A 14,378-nucleotide genomic window follows, 5' to 3' on the forward strand; every position below is an offset into this window, starting at 1 on the left:
TCCGGAAGGTTAGTGTTCTCCTAGGATTGACGGTTTTGGTAAATGTAGCATTGTGATTATTGCGAAGCAAAGTCCATATTTTTCCTGGACTCTGTGTTTCCTATACCATACCCTAGTGACTTCTCCCTTCCACATTGGTAAGTTCCTAGGACTGCCATTGTCCTCATTGACATGAATGATTTCAGTGTTAAAATTTGTTGTATAACATTATCACCACCATGGAAAAAGAAAAAAAATCGTGGCATACCTGCAGAAATAGCGAAGAGAAAAAGTAGTTTGCTTTGGTTTTAGGGATAACTAGGGAAACAACTCTGTTATTGTTTGATTTATTGTGAAAATGCCCCCAGGGTATGAAAAGGGTACACGAAGAATTGTGGTGTAGCCAGAAATTTCGTTTGGGAGGGAACCGGAGGGAAATTTTTGCAAACTCAGGGAAATAATTAGACGGTTTTAAAATAATTTTAACACTTTTTCACAATTAAAAAAACTTTTTCAAAGAAATCTTTTGTAAATTCATGATTGTTCAATATTTTGTTTTCTTTTACGATTAAGCAAAGTAAATCTGGTTTCATATTTTTATCCTCTCCCCCTCGCTACACCATTGGCGTGGAAGCATCTCTAGATGGGAGAGGGAGTGTTTGAACATAATACTAAGCAATTTAAACTGCCACAAATTAGCGCCCGACTTTAGCTCCGACGATTGGCCGTCCACGTAGTTGAAAAATATGCTGCCGAGGCGGCAGCACGCTCGCCACACTGAGGAGTACCCCTTCTGGCGGCCGACGTGAAGCCGGTGGAGGCCGCGGCAGGAGCAGCAGGAGGGCCGACGACTTGGATCAGTCGTAGGCGGGAGCTTTATGTGGAAGGTGGTTGTCGATTCCAAGTGTGGTTCGGATAGTGCTGTGGCCCGCGCGAGTCCGCGTGTTCTGTAAAGCTCTCGTGGCAGAGCTTGACGTGTGTGTGCTTGCGAGCTCCAGGAACAGCGTCTGATTTATTCACCATGGATATCGCAAGACGACGGGGAATTACTCTGTTGGCAGGAGCTTTCTTACTTTGCTTTGGCGCCAGCGGGTTCAATCTTGAGCCGAGGATTCCGATCATCAAGGTTGGCAAGCGAGGCTCGTACTTCGGGTTCTCCGTCGCCGAACACCAGGCGGTCAACGAGATAAACAACACCGTGTCACATAACTGGTGAGTTGCTTTTCGATGAAAATTGACATGCCGTGTTTTCCATGCAGACGATGAGGTGTTTCTGTCACCGACGATTCTCTTCGTCTGTTTACATTCAGGCTCTTGTTTTGATAGTCATGGAAGTTAAGTGGCCGGTTCCGTATTATACGTTTGATCTTTATAATTAACAATATAAGTATTTATGTAATTTCTCCCATTTTTTGCGTAAATGCGAGGGAGTGAAAAGCATTCTAGTAGATTTCTAAGATGAAATGGGTTTGTAAACAATATTTATTGATTTCCTTTGCGATTTGTAAACAGTTTCAAATATTAAAGCAGAAATTTCATCAGGTGTTTATAACTTGAATTTCAGGAATATACACAGTTTTTCTCCGAAGAAGAAGTAAATTGAAAGTTTATTGTCGCGTAATGCAACCTAACACTTTTGAAATACCGCGACAGGTGCTACCCTACCACCTTATGAAGGAGGTAAAGATACGCTAGACAAATATTTTTCCTAGACTGGGGTTAGTTGTATCTGGAATTGCCTACTAAATGGGATGTACTTTCGTGGATAGTACCTAAGCGAAACCTTTTTTTAAGATTGAGAAAAAAATGGCATTCCGAAGTGCGGTCCGTGGACGCTCTTGTTTGATCGTATTTATGGTGCTATCGCAGAAGGAAGGTGCGTGTTTTCACCAAATAAAAGTTCCTACTTTAGGTGTTTTCCAGGTGCAAGTTCATTAAAAATTTTGCCTCGAAGTTCGAGGAAGAGAATTTTTTGTGCTTTCTGACAACTATTAGATGCCCATCGTGAGAGGCGAAAATTTAGAAAACGAACGCCCCAATGGGAATCCGAATAATTTCCTCCGCTTTAGTGTTTCCTCAGGCATTCTGCATGGATGGTACCTGGGTGTGCGAGTTCAATAACGACATGTAAGTCGCCTATAAAATGTACGCTGGAACATTAGGCTCCTGACCCTCGAGTTTCTCACACTTGAAAACTTCGCTGGGGCGTAAACACACCAAGTAGTAGTACGTAGTTGAAATTAGCTTAGAGTCAGTGAATGAAAGATCTCATGAAAGGCAACTGTGAATGTCTTGGGAAAAGCCGGTGTTGAGTTGGTCGCTTCTTAGAAAGGCACTCGAACGTCTCGCGACGAGTGACCGATATCCATCCGTGGGCATAAGACGACGAAAAAAAAAGGAGCCGAGCGTATTCTGCTCCTGCATAAGGGAATCGTCCATTTTTGCTTCTCCGTACGTTGTTTGGAACATTAACTCGGGCACTATTGTAAACAGGATCGGTTGTAGACAATGAAGATTAGCATCATGGCGGGTACGATATTATTAAAGGTGGGCGTGCCCAGCGAGGGGAATGAGGGGACAGCTGCCTCCCCCAGAAAAGCAAAAATTGCAGATGTCTTTAAACAAAATAATTTTTTTTTTCAAGCAAATTATTTTAAAAACTAATGAAGAACTGTTACAGTTTCCTTAAAATGTTGATTTTATTCACCTTTTCCATGTTTAAATCTTATCTACAACTTGGACAACCATGCCTCCCCCCCCAGTTTTGATCCCGGGTACGCCCTTGTACTATAAAGTAGTATTATGTAGGCAGGACTGGAACCAGTGGTGGATACAGATAGGGTAGGGGGCGCGCGCCCCCCACTTGCAGGCCCGCCTGTATTGCCAAACATTGCAGAGCCACAATCATAACTTTTTTATATCATAAGATGGCATTTTCTTGTATATGTGTGTGATAAATTAAATTAAAATTTTCGTAAGCTCTGCATGCGACTTGATTATTTTTTATTAGGATAAAAGTAAAGGTAAATCAAGATATCTTTTGCGCCCCCCTCGAGTTTTTTCTCTATCCGCTAGTGGCTGGGACTTGGAGTTTTGTCAAGGGGTCAAAGATAAGTTTGCTGCTCCCCTTCCCTGACCCCAACCTACCCTTTCCCTCCACCACTAAAATATAATAGCTCCGTGAGCTATTTTTTGAGATGCAGTAGTTGAAATTACACACCGCATGAATGCTATTAAGAGGTTTTGCTTATGGAAAAACACTTCTTTAATTACACTTATAATTTTTAATTCATGCATTACACTTACATTAAAAAGCTCTTGATGCTCTAAAATACACTTCAACATGGCTTATAAAAATAATTTGTTTGTATTGAAACTCAATTGCAACTGCGCTAAAATTTGAAATTTCATATTTCAAATTTTGCCGCCCCATGAAATATGCCGCCCGGGGAACGTGCCCCCCTTCCCCGCCCTAGTTCCGAGCCTGTATGTAGGTTTGCCTGGAGCATCATGAGGTTTTGCAAATCACTCCTGATTGTCCTCCACCTCAAGTTGAACTTCCCTCTTCAATTCCCAGGAAAGCCTATTTCATTTCACTCTACCTATGATCCTACTCACTTCGTCCCCATTCATTCTACTTCATGTTTCGAACGCAAATGCGACCTTAGGGACCTTAAATGTCTGTAACAATCGGTAACTTTGTCTTCCACAATAGTTGTTATATCGACTGCAACACCAGTTTCGCCAGTGATTGCATCATGAAGCTCCCTGTTTCGCTCATCAATTTCCTTAAATGTCTCTTTTCCTTCTTCTCCGTGTTTTACTTACTAATTAGTGTCATTGATAATATTTTTCTCTTTTGCACACAATACTTATAATTACCCCCTCTAAAGGCCTGTTTACACGATACATTAACACGTACGAGTTAATGTACGTTTGCGTGAATGATTTTTGTGGACCGGAACGGAACATGTACGAATGCATGAACCAAATTAGAACAGGTTCTATTTTCCGTGCATGCATTCGCACAAGTTGGGTGGTTACACGGTACATTTTGGCGTTCATTCTCGCGTTCATACATTTAGACATTAACCCGTACGTGTTAATGTACCGTGTAAACAGGCCTTTACATAAGGAAAATATCTTTTTGTGAAAGTAAGAGGTTGTTTTTTTAGCCATTTTTATTTACAGTATGAACAGTGGTAGATTCATTTTTTCTTGAAGGTATATTTCTGTAAAATTTAGCATTTCACATTTTTCACTATCAAATTTTTTTGCTTTGTGAATTCGTCCCTCGCAGGATATGTTTCCCCGGCGCGGGCGCACTCATTTTCTCGTTGTTAAGATATAAATGAATCATTTTGATAACGTTGTTACGACTCACTGATGTTATTATTAGCATGGTCTGTGATATTAATGAATAGTTCATTCTTGTTAGCCTTATTATAGACCTTCAACTCCGCTTCCTACCTCTTGAAGATTAATTTTAATGGAAACTTGCAAAAACAGGTTAAAAATCCAGGAATGTAGAATACTCTTATCGAAAAATATATAATATACTCTCAAGTTTCAGATATTTTTACCTGTATACATGTTACAAATTGAATTGTTCTCATCTGAGCAAGGTTGCTAGCAGGGGTGGACCCAGGATTTCTTTCTGGGGGGGGGGGGGCACAAGCATGGCCATATCCAGGATTTTGTTCTGGGGGGGGGGGGCACGTGCCCCCGTTCCCCCTCCCGTTAGATCCGCCTATGGTTGTTATGACTAGGAGTGTTGATTTATTTAAACTTTGGGAAATACCCTTACTATCGCCGGCGCTTTGGGGAGAGGGGTGACGGATGTTGTGCCATTCCTACATTGTCTGTGAGCACAACCATTAGCTTGGGACTAAAGGTATTCAGATACGAACTATTTTAGGAAGCGTGCAGATGCAAATGTGAAGAAAAAGCTCCTGAGGCAGAATAGGAAATAAGTGTCCGTGAAAGAATAGAATTGATGGGCATTCTAAAAGAAGATATAGTATAAAATGGTTTGGTAGTTATAGATAATATATGTTATCATATTAAATTTCCGAATATCGTAAAAATCATGGTAATCCTAGGGAAAGATTTTGGATTAGACAATAGTACTTCAAGCTTTCCCTTATGATTCTTTTATCAATGGCATCGCTATAGGCATGGACATCATCCAATACGTTATATCCGATTTTTGAAATTGGGTGGAGGTGTATCAGTTTCCCGCTGATTATCATCGGTATAGGATCGTTTCCAGGAGCGGATCCAGGATTTCTTTCTGGGGGGGCACAAGCAAGGCGGTATCCAGGATTTTGTTTTGGGGTGGGGCTCAAGGATACCTCGTAATACAAAATAAACGCAATGATAATGTATTAAAAATCTTGCATATTTTTTAAGGGTCTGGGGGGGGGGGGGGGGGGGGGAGTGCCCCCTTAGATCCGCCTATGATCGTTTTAATGCTTCTGATGTAAGTTTTCGCGGCGTTCACGTTCAGGTTGTGCTGTAGGCGTCCTCAGGCGAGGCTGAAGCCAGGCGGCACTTTCCACTTCAGCCTGGCCTGAGGGCGCTTACATCACAGTAGGTGAAACGTCGCCATCAAAATGACAACGCGGACGGAACCCGAATATCTACCCTACTATCGTTTCAATGCTTTTCTGCCTACGGGAAAAATGTCCGAAAGCCATCGTAGGTCGTCCCAGCGTTGACAGGTAGTCTTCTGCCGAGCGTGGTGGGCGTGAGTTGGGTGCGCCTGGCGTAGGGGAGGGAGGGATGGCTTCGGAAGGGCGCTGTCTGCACTAGTGCTCTTCTGGATAGAGGCCAGCGCTGCTGCGTCGACGCTATAGGGAGGGAGGAAGGAATATGGGGCGTTCCCTCCGCATCGCGGACACTGGGCCCCCACGGATCGCTCACCGTGATCAATTACGCATCCGATGCGATACAGTTGGCGTATAACGAGCCGGACTGGACGGCTGCCAAAGTTGCCCTCCGCAGCGCCGAGAGGAATCTTTCGAAAATTCTTTCGGAAGCTAGCCGCGGAGGAGATCTATAAATGTGCTGGTATGGTTTTCAGAAAAGGATTGTGGGCCATTTTCAAGCTCCGCACGGTTGCAGGGCGGTGACCTTTGGGCGAAATGTGGGAATTAAGGCAATTTTATTGGGTCTGCGTAGTCATAAAAAGTAATCAGTCAACATAAGTAGTTCAAGTTCGACGTGGTCTAGGCGATGATACCCTGAATATGTAAGAAAACTCAAAAATCTCTGGTTTAGTGTGCTGTGAGCTCCACCCTTGCCTATTCCAACTGACTGAATTGATTCGCGCAGTGAGTGAGTGGATGGTCATGAAATTACACAATTATATAACCAGCTTGAATAATTGAGATAGTAACGTGGAAAGTTCGAGGGATATAAGCTTGATATTGGAGGAGTCACACTGTATCAGTTGTGACGGCTATATCTATCCAAATCATTGTCTATGAGGTCGACATTCAAAGATGGTGATAATGGTGACACTGAACTCAATACCATTAGATGACGATCTCCTTGCATCGCGCACTTTGAAGCCTGATTGGGCCTTCCCAGCTGGGGCGTATGGAAAAGATAGGCCGGGACCTTCCAAAATGAGGAAAGTGAAGCATTACGTTCCGTACCCTTTACTTGAGACGAACTTTAAGTTGTCCTTCCCTAAGGCATGACACGGCATGCGGCGATACACCCCATAAATAATATCATTCCTATATATTTAAATGTATTAATTAAATTTAAAATAAATTTTTATATTCATAGGATTTCCGTAGTTGGAAATAGTTAGCCTAACATTGACCCTCCAAGATATAATCTCTGTACGCCACTGCTTGCAAGTGTTACCGATTGAATTATGTTGTAAAATTATAAAGTGGTAAAATGCGGTAAATTTCTTCATGATCGCATACCGTACTGCATAGCATAGCGCATGAGTACTGATCGCATACCGACCTCGGCTTCTCTTAGTCTATAGAAATGATAATGTGTCCCTAAACCTTATCAAAAGTCATTGTTCCAATCATTCCATCCGCACCTGTTCCAGCGGTGAGGTCACCATCGCATCCAGCACATACGTATGTTACAGGAGTTCAGGGAACTTTCTGAGGAGGGATTGCTTTGTTTTTCTTCCTCGAGATCCCATCAACCCCACGGGTCGGGTATGCGGCATCTCAAACCACTCTGGTGAGTATTTACGTCGAGCCAGCCAGAGGAAAGAAGGATTGGTTTTCCGGGAAAAATGGGATGAGGAGACGAAATGCCTCGGTTTAGGAAGAGTTTGGGGGAGGAGTGCTTAGAATGCACTTGTGCCTTAGCAGGTTATGCAGCTCCATCTCCAAGGGGTGGTCTCAGCAAACGCGTCGAGTTCCGATGTGCCCCGGGAAAGGTTAGCCTTTCTTTGGCTTTTGTTTACACTCGCCGTGCTTGTATTCCGGCGTCGCTCTTCTCTGATGCTGGCGTCCAAGTCCACGTGAAGGGTAAAAAAAAAATGGAGCGAGTCGTTGGGAATGGCATCCAAGGGTTGGGTCTTCTTGTTCATTTCTCATCGTTTGTCGTTCTATTACCACCCTGTGCTCTCTTCAGTAGTTAGTTGTTCGGGTATCTTGTAGGGAAAAACTTGTGTTGACTTGAAGTGAATATGGAGTTCAGTTGAAATAAGCTCAACAGTTTTAGTCGGCACTTGAACATCTTGAAGAAAGAGATTAGCAGCAGAATAGCCCGAGAGAAGAGAAGTTGCGCCGACTCCATGGGGTTTGAGGGGGCCCGAGCCCCCTCAAAAATTCGTTATGGGTGTGAAGAAAAAATGTGTCAGGCTTGTAAAAACTATTCTCGGGATTCCGCGCGGGTAAGATTATATGAGAGCGCCGACGTTTCGGGTACCGACTCGCTACCCATTCTCATTTCATGCTTAGAGAAGAGTTTTTACATGTTGTTCGCCGGGAAAGTGTTAAATCTTACATGTGTCAGGCCTGTCGATTTTCCCCGAAGTGTCCAGATATCGATATTCGAGTTATCAGGGTTCTAATGTTGATCATATGACTCTTCTAACATACTTAAAAACTTAAAACTCACTACTTATAAAATTTCTCTGGGCAAGATCCCCGGTTTGGGTCCCCACAATATTTTTTGTAAGTCGGCATCCCTGGAGAAGAGAGCATTTCTCCAAAAGAGAGATGTACTTACAGCGAGAAATTTAATCGGAGATGTAAGGAAACAATTTATAAGAGCTTACATTTGGTGTGTGCTAGGTGTGGTTTGGTCTCTACGGAAGTGAGGGATGGACAATGACAGCAGTGGAGATAGCAAGGATAGAGGCTTTCGTTATGTAGTGTTACAGAAGAATGATGAGAATCAAATGGATCGACCGAGTTTGTAATGAGGAAGTCATAAGAAGTGTAGGAGAGGAGAGAAACCTCATGAAAATCTAAATAAGAAAATAGAACAACCATATATGACACATATTGAGACATGATGGCCTGATGAAGATAATCGTCGAGGGACAAGTAGATGACAAGAAAGGAAATGGACTTCTAATGAAATGTGTGAGACAGGTAAAGAAGGGTACAGACCTGAAGACGGTACTAGATTTAGGCGTCGAGACATCGGCAGCCGCGCACTCACCCGGTGAAGAACTCGTAAATACTTCAGCATCGGCATTTTACCCCAGTAGTCCACCAAATTCTGTTTCCAAGTCCTGGTAAATTGAAAATATATTTATGAATGTATCACAATTTTCTGTGCCAAACAATCCGTCGTAGTTTTCAGAACTCTCGACCAAGAAATGGATGAAGATTTAAGCGAGGGAGTGTTAGATGGCTAAAGTTGGCCCTTTTTCATTATAATAAATTGTGACCCCCTGCCACACTCCTTTTGAGGCGGCTTGCGGGGTAGTATGTAGATGTAGAATTGCCCGCGATGCTGAGACGCAGTGGCGTAACTGTAGGGGGGGATGAGGGGATGTATCCCCCCCTCTGAGAAATAAAAAAAAATATATGAAAATCTTGTCTGGATTTGATATGTGCTAAAAGTTAAATTTTAAGTGCCGAGATGATGTAAAATGCATTTTTCGGACATGTTATTTTTCAAAACTCTTCATGAAATCCCCGTTTCCTGGGGGGTAGCCCCCACTAATCCCCCTCATCCCCCCGAAAGCCCCAACATCCCCCCCCCCCCCAAAGCTCTCTCATCCCCCCCAAAGCATATTCCTAGTTACGCCACTATTGAGACGGACCACACCAAATCCTTTTTCCAAGTCCTGAAAAATTGAAAATAGTGTACATGAATATACAAAACTCTCTGTGTCAAAAAAATCCTTTGTAGTTCTCACCATCAGAACTCTCAGCCAAGGATGGATGAAGGTTCTGGCGAGAGTATCTTAGATGGCAAAAGTTGACCCTTTTTGATTATAATAAATTGTGAGGGTGGATGCGTTTGCGGTCAGCTCCTCCTCCTCAATTGCCCGCGATGCTGAGACGGGCCATTACATCGAGGGGGTTAGGGAGAATATGTAGGGCTAGGAAGGGACGAGTTAGGAAGGCACATTGGGGGACTGGAGGAAGAAAGTTATTATTGGGCGTAGTCGTGACAATTCCCTGCCTCGACGCTTAATAAAACGAATCCATTGAAATGGAAATTTAACCCGGTGGTCGCCTTCTATTAACTTATTACTACGTGCAGCTGCGGCACGAACCACTCCTCTTAATCCAGAATGGCGTGACTCTGTGAAATTAAGAACTGAATTTGCCCCACTTCTTCGCCTGTGGAATGCGTAGTATATAAAAGTTTGGGGTATCTATAATAAAAATATTCCAATTTGCTATGCGCACTACATTCGTTAACTCCCGATAGAGCATATTTGGTACGTGCATTGAGAATCATGAAATCGGCTTTTTATCGTGTGCTATATTTAATTGTTTATGACAGGTCGGTTGCTCTGGTTAGCTTGTTTAATTTCTTTTGACAGATTGTTTTTTCTGGTTAGCTTTATTTTAAATTTATGGATGGAAACTTTTGTTACGCAAGTAGTCTATGGTCCCCGCACCCTTCTCTTCATCCCGGATGGAGAAAGTAACTTCTTTACTAAATCATGTTGCCGTAGGAGTACCCTAAATAATTAATCAGGAAGATAAACTTCAAAGTGCCATTTTGTTTGCGTCCACTTCTAAAACTCGCCTTTTACTATTGTATTTCCATTAATTGACTCCGAAATTTTCTTAACCATCGTATTATCATTTATTGGTTATAAAACTATTACTTTTCGATGTTTAAGCCTCTCTAGTTTGGAAACCGGTTAAATGTTTCAATTTCAATTCTTGGTTGAAAAGTCATATTTATATCTTAACAAGGGTGTGTCCGTGTTGTTTCTGTTTATTGAGCCGCGATTATCATAAGGCTTCCGAAAGTGTGAATGTTGGAGACCAATAGTGGAAAAGTGACAATTTTTTTACTTTCACTGGTAGGGAGGTCAGTTTATGATTCGTTTCGAACGTTTTTTTTGATATATTATTGTTGTCTACAGGTAAATATTATTAAAATAGCTCATTCGGCGCATGGATTTTATCTGTAGTATTGGTAAACGTTGCTCCTTGAGATTGCTTTATCTTAAAAAAAAAGTCGCTTGGTTTGAATAAATTTTCAAGTGATCGTTCGTTTGCGATCGTTCTCTGTCGTCATCTTGACTGAATTTTAAATTGATTATGGACATGAGGAATTTCATATCCTTTTCTCCTTTATTTTTTTACTCATCGTATAGTGATCAATCATTGGTCACTGCCCAGTCACTGATAATCACTGTCCAGTTTCACATCGGGTCTTTATGATCGTAAGCGGAAAGCATTCTATTCTATTTCGATTGGAGGCTCCTTTTTCTTCTTATAAAAATGGATTTTTTTACCGAAAATGTTGGATGACATGGATATTTAAATGTCTTTATATGCCTCTTCCATGATACTGATTTTATGAAAGAAGTTATTTGATATATGGTACAACAAATATCAAATCTATCAAATAATTTCTTTACAAGCGTAATTTAATGTTTTAGGTCGTGAGAACGGTTTTCTTTTCTTTTTTCCTGGAAAATTATTTTAACCATGTAGTATCTCTACCTGATATTATTATCATCCCAGGATTTTATCAAATGCGCCACATTTATTTTTTCCTAAAAGGAAATATGTCGAAAGTGATTGTAATCTCTAATTGACTGCATATCAGATACTTTTCTTAATGTGTTCCTAAGTGATGATATATATTCTTCAAAAAGAGGGTAATGTAATTGTGGCGGTCGGAAATTTAAACCGACGGACGTTAGTCCGACAAAAACCCTTAAAGGCAATGAGAACATGTTAAACTTTCCATTCTCTTGCATATATTTACCATGAGGTTTAGGCATGGGAGAAAATTGCCATAGTTACACCAGTTTTAGCGTATGATTTGACATCATTATTTTTATCAGCTCAGGTCTATTGCGATAAATTTTAACCGGAAAATATGTACAATGTACGAGGCTCGTGCATGGTTCACTCAATGATATTTTTGATGGGAAAAGTGGGAACCTGTGCTTATAAGTTTGGCTGAGGAGTTTCTATATGTCTTTATGAGGCGACATTGACGAGTGCTGTTGCTAAATATTTTAGCTCCACTTCTACCTATGTGATCTTATTGCCTTACGGTTCCATGGACTCACGATATGTGCTCTATCCTCCCTACGGAATCATGGGTATATGGACATGGCGCTCTCCGATTCCAATGCTTGGGGCTTCGAATCACGCTCCTTCGCCCTGACGATGGGTTCCATATTAATGGGAGACTAACTCGAAACAGGGTCACACCGGAGACGAAGGACAAGAAGAAGAGGGCGGGGTTTGCTGATCGTCAACTTTTCCCCATTCACTGTGGCACAGAAGAAATCGTTCAGTGGGAAAGTGTCTTGTGGTTGAAATCTCTTAGGTAACATAGTGAAGGGCTCATCGGCTCCTGATCATTTGACCAAGATTGAAATGGCTAGAATCTTGCGTATTTAATTTTCGCGGCGAATTGACCTTCCAGGTCAGGTTTTAGGAAGACCTTTTGAGTTAGAATTTCCTATATTGGCACACTACCCATCATCGTCTGATCTTACAATTAGTATAAGATACTATTACTCCCATACGCTATGTATATGCTGTAAAGAGACTATTCAATACGCTGACTGGAAATTGGCGGGGTTCGGGTTAGTGTGGTGGCTACATTAGAGTGTCAGCTTCTCACCCCATGGGCTCGGGTTCGAATCCCGTCGGTGGCCGAGAAATTTCTGAGACTACGCGATCCCTCCTTGAATGTTGTGTAGAGGACGTTTCAAGCTCAACACTCCGTCCGTCCAATGGGACGTTACTCCGTGGCCCCCTTGGCGCATTTTCGTTAAGTGCAGGCTAATGCCGTCGCCGGGTTTCTCTCCACCCTTCCTTCCTTACCCTTCCCTCATGGCGCAAATGACCTCAGCTGTCGGTGTCCTTTAAAAATTCCATACAATTCCAGTGAAAATCGGCCCAGAAATAATAATTGGCCGCGACATAACGTTGAAAAATTAATTATCATCTCTCAAAGTGTCGACAGTGTCATTGCCCAGTGACTATCTTCGCATTCCCCTTCGTTCATCTCCAACTTGAGTTTCTTTTTCGTCCACCATCTTCGTTACGGCCCATGCAAATGAAGGACCGAGAGCGTGTTCCCCGCCTCTTTCTTCGTCCTCGGAGATGAGCGGTTTGCCGTGTTGGCGATCGCCCGAGGAGGAGGAAGGGGAGGAGACTAGCTGGAGGAGGGTAGGGGAATTTATGCAGACCATTGCCCTCCAGAGATGCTTATCTGCTCCTCGGCCGTTCTACCTTCTCTCCAACTCCAACCTTCCTCTCCCATCTTCTTTGAGATTTCCTTCACACCCGATTCGTGTACGTGCACATTATTTTTCACTGCGGTGACCTATGAATATATCACGTCCTTAAGCTTTTAAGGTTTCCGTGTTTTTATTTTCCGATTCACCTCTTCGTCGTTTCTGATTAAAGCCTAACTCGAGAAACATGGGGCAGCCGAGACAAAAGGTTATCAATTCCGTTGTCGGTCGAACGTTTGTCTGGCATTCCTTACATCTCTTGATTCTACTATCCTGTTGGTATCGAGGCGAGAATATCTTCGGATTGAGACGATTTACATATCTGTATAATGTCGGAGAACATGTGCTCTGCGAATTATGCTTCTTCCTTCCTGATTTATTCCACCAATGCGGTGGCGTTACGTATTGGCCGCAGCGTCGCTACTTCGACAAATATCTATTCCTATCTTTTGTCACCCTCCTTTGTCGCAGTACTTGTTCCGGTCATGCATGCGTTGTCGAGGTTTTTATATTTGCAAATCACCACTGTGTTTTCTGATGCTATTTTCATTAGCTGTATTATATGCATCGGATCTCTCTCCTATTGTTATTATTGGTATCATAGGCGGATTTTGGGGGGGGGGGAGAGGGGGCTCGTGCCCCTCCCCCCAGAACGCTTAAAAAAATAGACAAGATTTTGAATACGGTTATCATTAGGTTCGTTTTGTTGTATATATTTCGGAGCCTCGATCATATAATTTCATATTAATAACTTTCATATTATTTAATTGGGCTCAGTTGCGTTTTCAAAGTACTCTGTGAAGAAGGAGTGGGGAGGATTACGATTGCAATAACTCGAAATATTGCTCCTTTACATGATGCAATCGCTATCAATATTTTCTCAAACGGGGAATACTGACATGCAAGCCAGAATGTAAATAATTATTTTATCCCACTACATAAAATAATTTTATTAAGATATTTAAGAAAAATTGTTAACCACAGCATATTTTTCGCATAGTGGAGTGTGTAACCCAATGTGTGTTTCTTATACATGTAGATGAAAACGACGTCCGTAAGAATGAAGAATGGTTGTGATTTTGATCTGTCAATTTCCCTGTTTAAAGTCTTTCCTCGCAGGGTGTTCGATGACTTCCTGTCAGAATTTGGTCATTTAGTTCATCTAGTGATCAACAGTGAAAAACGCTTTTTTCCGACATGTGTGTTAATATTTGTAGCAAATAGTATTGCAATACAGGTCGCGCTTGTTTTTTCTTGCTTATTTTTCCTTGTATTAATGTTGTCCGATCTCTTCTTGAAAAAATTAAACTTCTAATTTCTTCTTTTCATATTTGTCTAATTTTTATATCTTCTTTCATGAAACTTCGCCCGTCAGTGTCGATGCCCGTATGGGTAATGTTACCACGGTTTCTGTTATCACTCGCCAGCTCTGGGCTTTCCTTCTTTGGCGGTGATATCTTCGGATGGCTGCATCTTTAAAAGGCGTGAACGTTTATCTGCG

General features: G+C 42.1%; 1 protein-coding gene across 2 annotated transcripts in view; it reads left to right on the forward strand.

Moving 5' to 3' along the window:
- Positions 1 to 821: 821 nt before the first annotated feature.
- The window catches only part of LOC124159069 (integrin alpha-PS1), a 324,679-nt gene continuing 311,122 nt past the window's right edge, over positions 822 to 14,378 (forward strand). For both annotated transcript variants that reach the window (XM_046534584.1, XM_046534585.1), the window contains exon 1: positions 822 to 1,191. In XM_046534584.1, coding sequence (XP_046390540.1) covers positions 1,001 to 1,191 — 191 coding nt within the window. In that variant the 5' untranslated portion in view covers positions 822 to 1,000. The remainder of the gene's footprint in view (positions 1,192 to 14,378) is intronic.

The sequence above is a fragment of the Ischnura elegans genome, chromosome 5 (assembly GCF_921293095.1).
Source record: "Ischnura elegans chromosome 5, ioIscEleg1.1, whole genome shotgun sequence".
NCBI classification, from domain to species: Eukaryota; Metazoa; Arthropoda; class Insecta; order Odonata; family Coenagrionidae; genus Ischnura; species Ischnura elegans.